The 16,862-nt window shown below is 39.4% G+C and overlaps 1 protein-coding gene across 3 annotated transcripts in view; it reads left to right on the top strand.

The window, feature by feature from the left end:
• LOC115455652 (protein strawberry notch) overlaps positions 1 to 16,862 on the top strand; it is a 37,960-nt gene that overhangs the window by 13,030 nt on the left and 8,068 nt on the right. For all 3 annotated transcript variants that reach the window (XM_037436705.1, XM_037436707.1, XM_037436706.1), the window contains 12 exons: positions 1,767 to 1,930; positions 2,299 to 2,377; positions 2,918 to 3,127; positions 3,769 to 3,944; positions 5,104 to 5,268; positions 5,888 to 6,129; positions 7,079 to 7,232; positions 7,788 to 7,922; positions 8,271 to 8,416; positions 15,625 to 15,791; positions 16,285 to 16,476; positions 16,625 to 16,834. In XM_037436705.1, coding sequence (XP_037292602.1) covers positions 1,767 to 1,930; positions 2,299 to 2,377; positions 2,918 to 3,127; positions 3,769 to 3,944; positions 5,104 to 5,268; positions 5,888 to 6,129; positions 7,079 to 7,232; positions 7,788 to 7,922; positions 8,271 to 8,416; positions 15,625 to 15,791; positions 16,285 to 16,476; positions 16,625 to 16,834 — 2,040 coding nt within the window. The remainder of the gene's footprint in view (positions 1 to 1,766; positions 1,931 to 2,298; positions 2,378 to 2,917; positions 3,128 to 3,768; positions 3,945 to 5,103; positions 5,269 to 5,887; positions 6,130 to 7,078; positions 7,233 to 7,787; positions 7,923 to 8,270; positions 8,417 to 15,624; positions 15,792 to 16,284; positions 16,477 to 16,624; positions 16,835 to 16,862) is intronic.

Here is a 16,862-nt window from a genome sequence, read left to right as displayed (position 1 = left end):
GTTTGAAATAATGTAAAAAACATTCAGTTTTACGTTTCTTATTTCGCACAATGAAGGGGCCACAAGTATAATTTGTTGCTTGCTTTACTGTTAGTATCTTGGATAAGTTTTGATTTTTTTTAAATGATTTAATACTAAAAATAATCTTCGTTATATTTTACTCTGTACTTATTTTGACATTTGTATAAATGAAAAAAAAAAATTGCAATTTTATTATTCAAATTATATTTTTTAAGTTATAGTTTTTGCTTCTTATTAGAACGTTTTAAGTATAGATGCAGTTTAAAATGCTTTATTGTAGTGATTTTTCGGAGTAGATGTAGAGAAAAAGCGAGAAATTCTAGTTTAAAGTGTGGGGAATTAACATTTCTTTTAAATTCATTTTCATAAGCAAAAAGTCCTTATATCTGATAAAGTTTGGCATATACTTAAAAAAAAATATAATAATTTTAAAAAAATATTCATAATTTTTTAATTTTTCGTCGCAAAAAATTCCATAATTATTTATACGAAATTCTCTAATTTTTTATGTTTTAAAGATCTTATTTATTCATCACCTTTTAACCCAGGGCCAGTCCCTAAAGGCCAACATGCAGTGTTGAGTGACGTCAGCCACTCAACCATTTTAGTGTTACTTGGTCGCACCATCTTATAATTGGCCATTAGGGCCAAGCCACGAAAACAGTAATCAGCACGGCGGCGCTATCCGCACTGCTCTCTGTCATCCTTCCTATTCTCCCATATATCTGTCTCGCTCGCTCGACGCTGTTGATACAAAAACCGATAGTGGTCCCTGCAATATATTTTATTAGTTGTTTAGCAAGTAGGTTTATTTGTAGTTTTCTTTTAAAATGTTTTTTGATAATTGTCTTGTCACAGTTTTTTATTTGTCACTTTTATTAATAAATTGCAATGTATTTCATGTTTTGCTAAAGATATTTTAGTCCCGTTGGGCTCCGATTTCGTGGCTTGGCCCTTAGGACTCTATGTACTAAACAGGAGGTAAACTAGGCTAATCGCCAGTCTGCACTAACTACATGGTACTATGTCTGTGTATCTAACTTCACAAAGGAAAAACTTTTTACATAAAACGAATGTAGTCAGTAGTGATGTAATCGTGGAGCCCCTTCCAGTCCGTCTTATTCCACTCGTCTGTTCTTTTGCTAACATACATGACGTCATCAGCTACATTATATATTTCGTCGCCTCAGTTGTTTTTCAATTGTACAACTAATATTATTTTCGAAAAACGTTAATGAAGTTACGCCTTCAATTTTATTTCTGTTGGTAATAATATTCTAATTGTATGGGTGATAAAGTTTATTCGACATCTGCCGACCCACCTGTCTGTTTGCCGGGTTATATAATAAAAAAAATAAAATATCAGTTGAACATGTATGCGTCTGAGGCGACGATTTTTATAACTACTTTATTTTTGAACACCCAAGACTTAGGCAAATTGAAATGTTTATCATTAAAACTGCTTATGGTGGAAACTGAAGAAGCAATTCGGCAGGCCGGCATAACTGTGTCGACTGGCCGGGGATGTGCTTGTCTCTTACCGGTAATATCTTTTTGGCTTCATTTAACATCAGGTACAGTGAGCCCACTATGTGTGTGCAGTGCCTTTGATAAAAATAAATTATAGTATTATGAATTATTATATTCCATTTATGTTTTTTGTACATATAATTGTTCTATTTGATTCTGAACAATAGCCAAATATTTTTTGTTGTAATAGTAATTGGTAATTATTTGTTATCCAGTGGAGATGGTGGGCGTGTCGGGCATGAACTCGTACCTACTGCAGAACCTGAACCAGATCCTGGCTTCGGGTATGGGGGGACCGTTAGCCGGGCTGCTGGGGCAGTTCGCGCACCTGCCCGCGTGGGGACAGGCTAAGCCGGCCATGTGGCAGCAGCCGGATAAGGTATGATAGTGAATAGATTTTGTGATTTTGTTCTAGAAGCTTGTTTAAAATTTATTTATCTGCTAGATGATTATGAGATGAAATTACTCTAGGGATGGCTTTCTATCAGTGCTTTATTTATTTCTGCTATATAACATGATAGATTTATTTAAAAAAGAACTTTGTGAAAATTAGTTAGATAAGGACTTTTTATTTATTAATTTTATAAGGTGGCTGGCTGTTTGAAATTTCTGCCATTAAACATGATAGGTTTATTTAAAAAAGAACTTTGTGAAAATTAATTAAAGTCCTTATTAATTAATTTTATAAGCTCATTAACTACTTGAAATGATTTCAATGTGATATTATATTGTGTCTGGTTTTGGCAGATGCCCGGAGATGAAGAAGAAGTTGACGACGAAGAGATGGGAGTGGCTGAGACGTACGCAGACTACATGCCGCCAAAATGTAAATATCAATATTGCATTCAGAATGGGAACAAGTTGAATGTCAATTAAAATTACGTACACGCATGCTTCCATATAAAATAATATATCTTTGTTTAGATCTGTCAATTACACTTCGATTGACGAATTGACGGGTGATGATGCCCATTGACTATTGGGTGGGATCATCTGCCTTTGGAGGCAAATGAAAGTGTATTTTATATTAAAACTGAGCTGTCTTCAATACTTTTTACTTTAATTGTTTAATTGCCACTGCTGACCCTACAGGAGTTGTAGTGGTGGGTGCGAGGGCGGGAAAGTCTCAAAAGTTAAATCGCACTTTTAATAAAATAATGACTTATTGCAAAATTGCCAATTTGTGGCAGTCGTCGGAAAACTATTTTATGTTTGCTACCTTTTTTTAATTATTAAAGATAGGTAAAAAATGAAAACTATAGCATGAAAAAAAAAAACGGAAATAACTAAAAGGTCGCAAACAGAAATTGTTTGTTTGCCGATTCCCACAAATTGTCAATTTGCGACATGTCCCGTTTGCGTGCAGTGAAGCTGGGCCGCAAGCACCCGGACCCGGTGGTGGAGACGGCGTCGCTGTCGTCGGTGGAGCCGGCCGACGTGACGTACAAGCTGAGCCTGCCGGAGGACACGGTCCGCGGCGGGCTGCTGTCGGCGCTGCAGCTGGAGGCCGTGGTGTACGCGTCGCAGGCGCACGAGCACAAGCTGCCCGACGGCACGCGCGCCGGCTTCCTCATCGGTGCGGCGGATATAAAAACAAATGCGGCTTGTATCTTAGACTAGCTTTTGCCCGCGGTTTCGCCCGCGTGATAGTTTATCAGACTAAAGTTTTCTGATATAAAAGTCACACTATATATTTTCCCGGGATAGAAAGTCAGTGTTCTTCCCGGGGTCTCAAACTATCTCCATACCAAATTTCTTCAAAATCTGTTGGGTAGTTTTTGAGTTTAACGCATCAAACAGATACAAATGTAGCGGGAGACTTTGTATTATAAAATACTTTTTATAACTTTTTAAGAACAATTCCGTCATCTATATTTTTTTTGTAACTTTAACCGTTGTGCAGGACGCGCAACAGAAGCTCTCAAAAGGAATAAATTTTCCCCGTTTTTGCAATATTTTTTATTGGTGCTCCGCTCCTATTGGTCATAGCGTGATGTTGTACACCCTATAGCCTTACCCGATAAGTGAGGTTTTCAACACTTAAAGAATTTTTCAATTCGAACCGATAGTTCCTGAGATTAGCACATTCAAACAAACCAACTATTCATCTTTATAATAATGATACTTTAGATAAGCTCATTACTTTCCATACAATATAGATGTTAAACTAATTCTGAACCTTATCACAACTATCTAAACGTCCAAATTGCTGAACAGGGGACGGCGCTGGTGTGGGCAAAGGCCGTACCATAGCCGGTATAATATTCGAGAACTACCTGAAGGGCCGCAAGCGCGCCATCTGGGTGTCCGTCTCCAACGACCTCAAGTACGACGCCGAGAGGGACCTCAGGGACATAGGCGCCGGGAAGATCGAGGTCCATCCTCTTAACAAGGTCAGTATAGTAGTCATATGATTGATGTTAACACTTAAAGCATCTCAATGTTTGCCGGCAAACATGACAGCTACATGACATTACGCGTGTCACGGAAAATAACCTTATTATGTAGTATATAAGGTTATATTCCCGTGTCATACGTAAATGTCAAAGTAGCTGTCATGTTTGATGGCAAACATTGAGATGCTTCACGGGTATTAGTAATTAATTAATTTATTTATTGCACTTAATATACAAATGTATACAGGCGATTTTAATGCCATAGGCATTCTCTATCAGTCAACCTTAGGGTGGTGCAGAAATAATCATGGTAGGTGCATCACGGTAATATGACACTGAGAAAAAAGATAAATATATAAAATACCTATAGTAACAATTTTTAACTATTAATGTTTAATAGTTAAAAAAAATAACACGTTAAATTAAAAATTAGAAATGTAACTGTTAAGAAATTATAATATAAAAAGAGTAAATATTTTTATTGCATTGATGTTTTTTAATATTTTGCCAGTAATGGTTAGGTAATGTTTTTATATTGTTAACTGCTATTGTTTGTCATTTTTTATTCTATGATAGATTTTTAATTTTAATTAATAAAATAATTACAGATGGCGTCAACTGCTTCCATAAATAATAACTTGTAATAAAATTGCAATACTAGTTAATAAAATTCGTTTAAATATTTTAATTAGTAAAATTATTGATTATAACTTTTAACGATCACTTCTATAGTCGAATATCTCTCCTTTTATTTTTTCTTTTATCCTGCTCAAATTAGGAGTGAAGACAACTTTTATTCCTCATATTGTAGAAATAATTTAGACCTAGAGTTATTGTGGGGCAGTTTGCAGGATGTCAGCGCCCTCTGGAATATTTTATGTGTAATTTGAGTTAAATCGATCTAAAAACTCGTACATTGTATAATGGTGGGAACAGTCTTCTTATACTGCTGTCAAGTTCCCCCAATAGCAAAATAATTAGTACCCTTTATCAAACCCAGTTTCCTTCATTTTTTAAAACATATCACAGAAAAAAAATATGAAAACTTAGAAACACGCTCCTCTTAAGACTCTTTTGAACTTCGACTTTACTGTTTCACATGACAAAACACACCAATCAACCGTGCCGCGACATTAATGAACAATTTTACCCGCAGTTCAAATACGCGAAGATCTCGTCTGCTGTGAACGGCAACGTGAAGAAGGGCGTGGTGTTCACCACATACTCCGCGCTCATCGGCGAGACGCAGTCCTCCAACACCAAGTACCGCACGCGGCTCAAGCAGCTGCTGCAGTGGTGTGGCGAGGACTTCGACGGATGCGTATCCTTTTGCAAATAACCAAACATCAGGGGGGGGGGGCAGAGCAACTAGTTATCTCTCTTTATCCATGGTGGATTACCATTGGATTTTCTAGTAAACGTCCCTATACTTGAGGTGGAAATGACTTCTTAGTTTATTATTTTGTCTCCCGCTTTGTTATGGAGGGAAGTTCCACCTCCTCTATATACCATGTGATTAATTTTGTTCTGGAATAAATATAAATTAGTATCTCCTGAGACTCGTCGAGCTTCACTTTTCGGTGTCATAAAGTGCCACTGGTGATCGGAGTTTTGGTGGGTGTGTGGACGGGAAGTCTGTTGTGATCTTATTTGTCACTCATTTTTGTTTCGTTACTCAATCATTTATTTTTAATGATGAAGTTAGAGAGCTCAATATATCACTGCTAATGACTACTGAGATCAGTATAGGATGGATATGGAACAACCATATCTAGAAGTGATTTATTATAAACTATCTCAATTAACATAAAGTCAAATCCGGTTATAGCGATATTGAAGGGATCACCGATATCCGAGAGTCGTTATCCACTATACATTATTTACCTTGCTATTAAATCGTTACAACCGGTGTGTAGTATAATATTCCTGAGCGAGCGCAGATCGTGTTCGACGAGTGCCACAAGGCGAAGAACCTGTGCCCGGTGGGGTCGGGCAAGGCGACGAAGACGGGGCTGACGGCGCTGGAGCTGCAGACGCGGCTGCCGGGCGCGCGCGTGGTGTACGCGTCGGCCACGGGCGCGTCCGAGCCGCGCAACATGGCCTACATGGTGCGCCTCGGCATCTGGGGCGACGGCACGCCCTTCCCCACCTTCATGGACTTCATCAACGCCGTCGAGAAGAGGTCATTATACAATCAAAAAATTAAATACTTTATTTATCACGCAGGCGAATACAGTTGCACTTATGATACGTCAAAGAATAATTATTGCTATTTCTAAACAACTATTGAAATTACTTATATAACTATGGACATTTTAAATTAAGGATAAAATTTGTACTAAAGACAAGGTACAAACCGAAGTAACCAGCTCGGGCTGGCAAGTAGGGGGAAATAGAAGGGTAACGCGTCGCGATCCTCACCGGCGAGGACATGAGCCCTAACCTAGCTAACCTACCAGCCTTTCACTAGCTACCTAAGTGATGACTACCCGAAGAAGAAAGGCAGAAAGAAACTCCGGGCTTTCTTTTTTGTCATCAATTGTTCAGTACTTCTTTTGTATTTTTTTCCAAGTCTTTCTTGTACATAGTCACAATAGTTATATAAGCTAATGCACGCACATCACCGTTATTCATAATTATTGGCGTTTTTTGGCGGCAGTAAAAGGAAGATATATTAATAGATTATGGCTATGGAGCCTTGTAATTAGTTTTTATTGATTCATGGGTAGTAAAATGGACCATGTGTCTCTAGCCTTGCTCGTGTGAGAGTAAAGAAATCACAGACAAATTCTTGATCTTCCAGTATAGATTGGATATTGTATTTTTTATTGAATACATAACTTGACTTTATTTGGTAAAAAAAATCGAAAACTAATGAAAATACGTGAAAGTAAATCACTTTACTAGATAATATGATCCTGTATACTTTTCAATTATAAAATGTAAATATTCAGTTAACCAATTATCGCAACTCGATATGGCATTTCAATCTAATAGATTTACAATCAGACTGAGTACAGAACTACTAGGCACTGTTGCGTAGTAGTTCTGTACTCAATGAATCTGGAGCACTCTACAGGTAAGACATTCACGTAAATATAAACAAAGACTAACCGCCATCCCCCCCACAGAGGCGTGGGCGCCATGGAGATAGTGGCCATGGACATGAAGCTGCGAGGCATGTACATAGCGCGCCAGCTCTCCTTCCACGGCGTCTCGTTCAAGATCGAGGAGGTGCCGCTCTCGGAGCCGTTCAAGGAGACCTACGACAAGTCTGTCGCGCTGGTTAGTATTACATCCTCCACCTTTTTGGTACCACTATAGGAACACACTGTATTTTGCTGATTTAACATTTTGTAGATGCGCAGGAGTGCGCTCGCCAATATTTCTCATCACACGCCACCTTAGCCCATGTAACCGTGGACAGTCAAATATCTGAACGTCGACCCCCGTCGTCTTGTGAATTATATGAAACCATTAGTAGAATAAAGAGAAACCCCTTGAACAGTACCATATACATTGTAGTATTAAGTGATTTTATATTTACTGACCAATATAGACTTATGAATCAACCACTCCTGAACTTTTATTTGCAACTTTATTGGAGTCAATTGGAGGAATACTAAAAGCATTCAGGGACTGAGCCTATCGCCATTTCAGGCACAAATTTCAGACTCTGGGCTGAGTGAGCAGAAAAACCTAAATATGCGTTCCCGATCTGGGATTCGAAAACCGGACCTCAGAGCAGTGGCTGTTTCACGGATGCAATACGATACCATGTAGACAGTAATTTTTGTATATTTAGTAAATAATATTTAATCCCTTATTATAATTATGTAGTGGGTGGAAGCGATGCAGCGTTTCACGGAGGCGGCGGAACTCATTGACGCGGAGTCGCGTATGAAGAAGACCATGTGGGGACAGTTCTGGTCCGCGCATCAGCGGTTCTTCAAGTACCTCTGTATCGCTGCCAAGGTATAGTGCCATGTTCAATGTTAGATGTGGCATGCATCTTTTAGATGAAAATGAGACTTATCGAAAAATAGGCTAGCATTTTTTTGTAATAGATTAAGGTGATGTATAGTTTACACAGTATTTCAGTAATAACTAAATAAAACACTGAGTCATATCTGCATCGCTAGGCAGTTGTGTAGGCACGTCAGTCTTATCATCAACTGGCACCTGTAGAAATAACTCTACTGCTAACATAACTGACAAGTGTCAAAAAGCAGAAAATTCTATGCAAACGTAACAAACCTAGAAATATAACTTTTAACAAATACCATATACCCCCTAGTTGCGAGAATGTTTGTTGTGCCCCAGGTGAACCACGCGGTGGTGACGGCGCGCGAGGCGGTGAAGTGCGGCAAGTGCGTCGTCATCGGCCTCCAGAGCACCGGCGAGGCGCGCACGCTCGACCAGCTCGAGCGCGACGACGGCGAGCTCACCGACTTCGTCTCCACCGCCAAGTACGTGCACACCACACCGCACATACCTCATCGCATGCACCTCATCGCACGCACCTCATCGCAGACACTTCATCCCACACACCTCATCGCACACACTTCATCGCACACACCTCATCGCACACACCTCATCGCACACACCTCATCGCACACACTTCATCGCACACACCTCATCGCACACACCTCATAGCACACACCTCACCGCACACACTTCATCGCACACACTTCATCGCACACACCTCAGCGCACATACCTCATCGCACACACCTCATAGCACACACCTCACCGCACACACTTCATCGCACACACCTCACCGCACACACCTCATCGCACACACTTCATCGCACACACCTCATCGCACACACCTCAGCGTACACACCTCATCGCACTCACCTCATCGCTCACACATCATCGCACACACCTCACGCTGTATACATGATCCACATCTAACGCACTTCCAAACATTCGCTCTCAACTGCCACGTCAGCTGACTCTTTGTCAAGGTCAGCATCTTGAGATAGCCGCGATTTTATAAATATCAGTAGAAACTCGAATATCTTAAATTACAGTATGTGATGGTTTCTGACTGACGAGATTTTTTACTTAGTAGTTTATTAAACAACGGTGACTCAGCTGGCAACAGGCGGTTAAGTGACAGCTTCAGCTTTGTTTATTAAATAGTTCAATAATACTGATCCTACTCGAAGGTGAAATTGCTTTATTGATTATACGGCGAACCGATCCGGATAATAAGCCAATCAAAATAGTTTATTTATAAACAGGCAAAAAGAAAATTTATTCTGATTTGTCCATTTGCGATGGATTCAAAAAAATCAACTGGGATCGTTTATTGAAATTGGCGATATAGAAATTACTGAAGACGAGACGAGCTAAGCCCGGCGCTTATATGGCCGAGTGCAGCTCAGATTTTTTTTAATTGGCAAACTATTATCGACATTGTTTTCATAGAAATAATATTCAAAATCAATTAGTATAAAAATAAATCGCATTATATAGTTGGGTTAATTCATGACATTGCATTAACATTATCGTGTTTATTGATTTTGCATCCTTCATTTACTATAAAAACCATTTTGTTGACATATTTACCTCATTTTAAGAGATATCAAAATGTTGAAAAACTCAATGGAAAATTAATTTTATGTGGGTTAAAGACTGTACACACACATTGTCGCTTCTTTATCCCCAAAGGAGTAGGTAGAAGCGCAACTGGTGTAACTACTTTCCCCTGTGTGTATTCCAATACTGTGAGAGCCTATCGCCATATTGGGCACAAGTTCTAGACATCGAGCTGATACCGAGTAGAGAAGCTCATTACCTCTTCGTCCGATTCGGGGATCGAATCGCATTGCAGTTATAACGTAATACAATTACGCCACTGAGGTAGTATAAAGTGTGTATTTAAAAAATGACCTTACGACATTTGAATTTCCACGGTCGATATGAATAGAAAGTCATATTATTAAAAAAAAACATTTATTAGATTTCATTATTGTTTACATTGGTTTTCAAATAAATATTCCTTAAATCTACCTTTTCGATAGGCCTGATCTTGCTCAGTTCCTTCGACAGTCTATCTATAGCCGCCATGTTAGAATTATTGGGGTTCTCTTTGAAAAATTTGTTCAGTCTTCGAAATTCATCATTCAACTTTTTTAAGGCATTTTCGTATGTCCCCTTTGGACTCATGGGCAATTGGTTTGATGACTCTTCAGTAGTCTCGGTGGAGGAGTTGTCATCATCATTAGGTTGTGATACATCAACAGTATCATCTTTATTGCTATTCAGAGCATCTCTGTCAGCTTTCTTGAGGTCAGCACCTTTGTCAATATAGTAATAACACTCATCTATTTTTGACTGTTCAAAGCATTCCGTTTCATCGTCTTCCATTGCTTCTTCCGGGCTTTTAGTGTCGGAATTCATCTGGTTTTCACTATCAGAGTTTGAGTAATTTTCGTCAATCACCAAGTTTAGGGAATCGCTGTCTTCATCGCTCATTTCATGACTAGAGTCATCTGGTGCCGTGTGCACAAGTCCACTCAGAATGTTACGATTTTCACTATCCATGTCAATTCTGCCAACATCGGCATGTAAACTTAATATGGCGGTCAAGTGCTCGCAGAATTGATCTTTTCTACCGTTTTGGCAGTCGCATCGCCAATTATGGACATTTAAGTGTATGCTCTTCCTCGAGTTTAGCGCGAATCTCAGCTCATCCCTGAATGGTTTTATCTGAGAGCCCTTTTTGAGAATATTGCTCGAGAGGGACAGGTGCTTCGTAAATATCGGTACCAAATTTTTACTCGTTATAAGAGCGTTGATTACTTCGCGCCATTGTTTTTCTATTATGATTGTAACCACGTCTACCATCAGATACACGTTGAAGGTTCTGCATCGAGACAGAAAGAACTGCGCTGTTGTTCTCAGAGATATGTCCACCAGTTTATTGCGTTGGTAACAGATTTCTGGGTCGAACCATTGCTCCCTAGATTGCCACAGACCATCTACTAATGCTTTCAAATTTGGCAGCCAATTGACCAAATTGGAGTCATTCAGTTCTGTATAGATTTGCTCTGCGACTTCCAAGTCTTGGGCCCTTAACAACCGTTGTAGTGACGTCATCACCTCGTGCCGTTTCTTGTAGCTCACTCTGTTGTCTTCGAAGCAAATCCAATGCCATATTTCTCTGCACATCGCAGTGAACGACTTGAACATCTTACTGTTGAAGAATGTCGCTTCCATATTCTTATACTGTTCTTCAGTAGCATTGATTGTCACTATTTTTGGCTCGAACTGTTTACTGCAATTGATCCTTATGTACGTTTTTATAGAGTCTATAGAAACGCTGAATGCGAACTCGTCGATTTGGTTCTGCACTAGATATGCTATCGGCAATAGGACCATGTTTGTGGGCACGTATAGTATTGTAATGACTAGACCGTTGGATACATTTGTCCTATCGATATGTACAGTCTCTAAGGTAAAGGCTTCGATAACCCTTTTCATAAGCGGTGTAATAATCACCGCTGTGGTTAAACTTTCATCAAAATTCAAATAACCGCCGTCATTATTCAATTTCGATTTCATTTCCGCCACGATACCTATGAGATTGTCTCTCTTACCGTTCCTCCATTTTTTATGAATGTAAACGATATGTTGGAAATTCGGATTGATGTAACTCGATTGGGATTCTGTACTGTCCACCCCGTATTTGTCGTTTAGCATCAAGTCGTGAATATATTTAGCGATAGTCACAGAACATCCCATACTGAAGTATCTATAAAATATTTGATCGGTCTCGTCCGAACTTTGCAGCACTCTGTACGACAGAGCGGTTCTGACGTCATGCGAATGGATGAAATCAATGAAAATGTTCAAATTTAGACCCTCTTTCAAGTATGGATCGCGTTTCATCGGCCCGCGCTTTATGAACTTCACTTTAAAGTCTATTTTCGCGTTGCACTGTTGGTTTTTGCTTTTACCGTAGTTCTTGTTCCTCGCCTTTAACTCCGGCCGATGGCACACGTACAGTTTCCTGTACAATAGTAGTTTCGTCAAGTTTGAGAACGATTGCCTCGGCGTCCAGTTTGTGGATGTGAATTTTGAAAACTTGTGCAACCATTGCTTCGTGCGTTGGTTGTAAAACTCCGTGGTCTGGTTGGTCGCCACGCGGCATTTCAGTGTTATTGAAAACGTCTCGCTCGACGTGTAGTCGAATTTCACGAATTTCGCATTCTCTGAGATTTGTTCTAGAAAACTTTTTAGGTCCGATTTTGATGACATTATTGGTTCAAATTATATTCTGAAACAATAAATGGTATAGCATAAATATTTTGATTGGCATTGTTTATTCATTCATAGACTAATTGGAAGTTTTAACGTTATTGTGTTGATAAAAATCTTTATAAATGTGTAATTAGGGGTCTGATTATTGTAAATATGTACGTTATTTCAGCGTAACCTATTCCAGTCATTTTAATTACATTCCAGTTATTGGTACACAAAATTTTCGAACATGTTAACGAACGCGATAATTGTACGACCCGGGTATCGAACCCATGATCTCCCGATCCACACAGACGCACACCTTTCATCCCCGAAGTAGTAAACAGAAGCGCAACTAGTTAATCCATTTTTTGTTATGCATTCCATACTATAATGTGAGAGGGCGAGCATATCGTCACATCGGTCGCAAATTCCAGTCTCCGGGCTGATACTAAGCAGTAAAATCCAATATCAATTCACCCAGGATTCGAACCCATATTAAGGTAGTCGTGGAGCGCATGAAATACAACTACACTCAGAGGTATCACAACGTGACCATATGATGCACTGCCAGAAGGTGCAATAAGAATTTAAAATTATAGCACATAGCTCAATATAAATCAGAAAATTGGCTAAAAATTAACCCTATCAATAAAAGCACTTTCAGTTCACAATAGCGTCAACACATTTAAATTCAGATATATTTCGCAAACGTGTCTTTAAATTTTTATAATAAACGTCAATAATAACATTATTTTTGTTTTATGCTATGCTATTTTCCTAATCGTAGGAATATACCCAAGTACACGAATCTATATATATAAAAATGAATTGCTGTTCGTTAGTCTCGCTAAAACTCGAGAACGGCTGAACGGATTTATCTTATCTTGGTCTTGAATTATTCGTGGAGGTCTAGGGAAGGTTTAAAAGGTGAGAAAAATTCGAATAATTGCCGGGAAAATCCTCAAAACAGCATTTTTCTATTTCCCATACAAACGTTTTCTAACTAATACGTAGAGTCAATTTGAGCTTTATTGCTATTGTATAAAGTTCACTGTTGTCTAAGCAATGTAGGTGTGTTCCTAACATCAAAGCAGTGTGCGTTGGAGCACAGAATATAATAATGTAATGTCGCGTTCTGAAACTCAACAAAAGTGATATCGCGGACCCGACTAAATTGAACAGGCACAAAATTTAATATATCATTAGTTATTTGGTTGGCTTCACGATATTATTTCTTTTGTTTTACTTTAAAATGCATGTTTTCGTTATGGACAATTTTTGAGCTACTTTTGCATATCTATACTTATAATAAATCTGTAGAGAGGTCAATTCTGTACATGAAATATATTTCCAAAATAACTGGGGGTGATTACGGATCGATACTGATGCCAAAAATGCAATTAGTAAAATTTTTGTCTGTCTGTCTGTATAACCGTTATAGAAACAAAAACTACTCGACGGATTTTAACTTAACTTGGTACAATTATTTTACATACTCCTGTGCTGGTTATAGTATAATTTTCATCACGCTACAATTAATAGGAGCATAGCAGTGATGGAAAATGTTGGGAAAACGGGAGAAGTTACTCCATTTTTTAAGCTTCCGTCATTTCGTGTGCAACCTTAATGGTTAAAAGTTCCTTCGATTTCACCAGGATCCCATCATCAGACCCTGACCGGACAATCGGACCACCTGCATACCACCATAAATTATGTAAAAAAACATTCCGACAAATTGAGCACCTTCTCCATTTTTGAAACCCGAAATCCACGCGGGCGAAGCTGCGGGCGGAAGCTAGTTACTTAATAAAATAAACAACCACTATTTAAACCTTACAGCATACTTTTAAATAAAAAGCTAACGAAAGCCCACCACAGTCCGGTCAATGAACCCGTTCCATTGTTGTCCATCCGAACATGAAATCCAGACGCTTCACATTAAACTTTTCTCACATTACGTTCGCGTGCATCGACACGGTGTTCACAACATTCGCGTGCGGTAAGACTCGGCCATGGTGCTCGCGTACTCGCCCGACACGGGCCGGAGTAATGGCGCCTCGACTGGGGCGGAGGGATCCGGGACGGCAACGATCGCGCGGAGCCGGCTATGCGCGCGCATACACGCGGCGAATTCGAAACGCCTTAGCGGTAGTGCAATACCGCGATACTAGCTTTGGTCAGTCCGCGTAAATGAATTAACAAGTATAATCAAAAGTTATGCTTAGTTGAAACACAAACTTACTCGATCAGCTGTAAGTCAAAACCCGCCATCTTGCCTCTTAATAAGATTTAAACTAGGAAACCGGTGATGTTTTTGACAGCTATTTAAGCAATTCCTAATCACATCTTAACGCTAAAATTAGTTTATAAGTAAGATTGTAAGTATTTATAACTTCTGAGTTAATGCTACTCGTCACATAAATGTATAACCCGATCAAATACAGAAGTCAGTCTAATTTGTGATACCAAATAAATGGTAATAAAATGAGTACTATTTACATTAGCTGTTTAATTCGATCATTGTCGACTAGAATTTACTTTAAACTTGTGGACCAGGCTCTACGTGGCAGTACTAGTTTCGCGGTATTGTGCTATCCTCGAGGAATGACTTTATAATTGTAATGACATGGTTATATACACGGGATTCTATTATATAAGGATAGATGTGAAATGAAATGAATGAATTCGTGTTGATATAATTCAACGCTGAGAAGGAATCTCGCACTCATTTTACTAATTCAAGTATTTGTCACGAACGTTTTGAGTGGCATTGTTTTTATAACCTGAACATAATATTATTATTATGATGTTTTAATTTTTAGAATTATTTTACAAATCGTCTTTTTATAAGAGTTACAATTCGACTTTATAGAATATAGATAAAAAGACTCCTATCTTTTATTTTAACTTTTCAACCACGAATTCTTGCAACAATATATTGCGCAAGCACTTCCAGATGTGTTCACACTAGCGGCAATATTTTCATATTTCTATGCAGATGCACCTTCGATCAGACAGCAATAATCAGATAAATCAGCTTGCCGCCATTATTTACACTGTAAAAATCGCTCGCTTAAGTCTAATTCTGAACGTTTTATATCTATATATATATAAATGAATCTCTATTTGCCTTGGTCATCGCATCACGCGTGAACGAGTGAAACAATTACGCTAATTCTTTTTTGAAGGTTCTTATGAAAGAAAAAAATAAGGAAGTTGAGCGGAACATTAGAAAATTTAAGAAAACTTAACGACAATATTAATTTTACATAGCTGTCAGTTTGTTGACATAACTGTCAGCGATTAACAGAATGCGCGCTGCAAATTCATACACGGGACGGGCATTCATCATTAAACCGGGACAACGTCTGTCGGGTCAACTAGTTTTTTTATAATAAACGAAAAACGATGTTGATCACCAGGGGCGTGTTCCAAACCCTGGTAGAGAAGCACTTTCCCGCGCCGGACCGCGACCGCATCAACAGGCTGCTGGGGCTCGACCCGCCCAAGCCGAAGGCCGCGCCCGCCGCCGTCCAGCACAACGGCAACAGCAAGCACGACGACGAGGCTAACACTTCCAAGAGGAAATGTGAGTTGATTGTTACATCGCAGATTAGCGTTTGGTTGAGGCTTTGTTCCTTACAATTTGATTTATGACAAATATTGTAGTTTATAGCCCTTTAATAAAATTGCTTCAGTGGATTAGTAGTGAAAGGGTAACTGGTAGATATTTTCGATTTTATAATGTTAGTATGGATAATGTTATAATACTTTTATGTATCTAAATAATGAAATGCGCGAGTCGTTTGGGTGAGGCGGACTGGCCTAGGACAGCATATAACTCGCAGTGGTACTCCTCAGAATATTAAAATATAAATTACTGCATCACTCTCGTCACCCTGTGACTATTCAAGTCCAGTAATGCCACTACAATATTCTCTAAATAATAGAAATAATAATGACACGTAAGAAAGTTTATTAAATATTGTTTACCTATTTAAGCTAGGCATTAATTTAATTATTTTAATTGTAACAATAGGGGTTATACAAGTCTGTGAAACGTTCACGTTTGTGCGTTGCAGTGACGTCACGGCAGCAAGCCAACGTGGCGGCCAAGCGCGCGCGCGGCGGCTCGTCGTCGGACGAGTTCGTGCGCGGCGGCGGCTCGTCCGACGAGCTGGACATGGAGTCCGACGACGAGCAGCACGCGCCCGCCTCCGACTCCGACCTCAGCGACTTCAACCCCTTCCGCGCCGGCAGCGACAGCGACGATGGTGAGGAATTCGAAAACGAAAATGTATACAAATGTTATCTACTTTAAGCATTTACCTTATGCAATTCATGGCTGCGTAAATTATATATTGACATTATATTAAATACAGTTTGTTTACCAAATTGATGTAACATTATTGAATATTCCAGAACCGTGGATCGGACGTAAGAAAAAACCAGTTAAGAAGAAGAAAGCGGCGTCTCCGAAGAAGAAGAGCTCCACAACTCAGGACAAAATCGAGAATATGTTCGAGCGAAAGAACAACGCGGCGACCACGGCCCCGGCCAAGGTGACCGTCACCACCACAGGCGGGCAGAGCCTCACCGGCACGCCCGTCGGCACCAACGGACTCTATCTCGGTGAGTTGTCTTGCTCGAAGGACCAAAA

The sequence above is a fragment of the Manduca sexta genome, chromosome 9, assembly GCF_014839805.1.
Source record: "Manduca sexta isolate Smith_Timp_Sample1 chromosome 9, JHU_Msex_v1.0, whole genome shotgun sequence".
In the NCBI taxonomy this organism is placed as follows: Eukaryota; Metazoa; Arthropoda; class Insecta; order Lepidoptera; family Sphingidae; genus Manduca; species Manduca sexta.
This window is presented reverse-complemented; position numbering and strand designations above follow the sequence as displayed.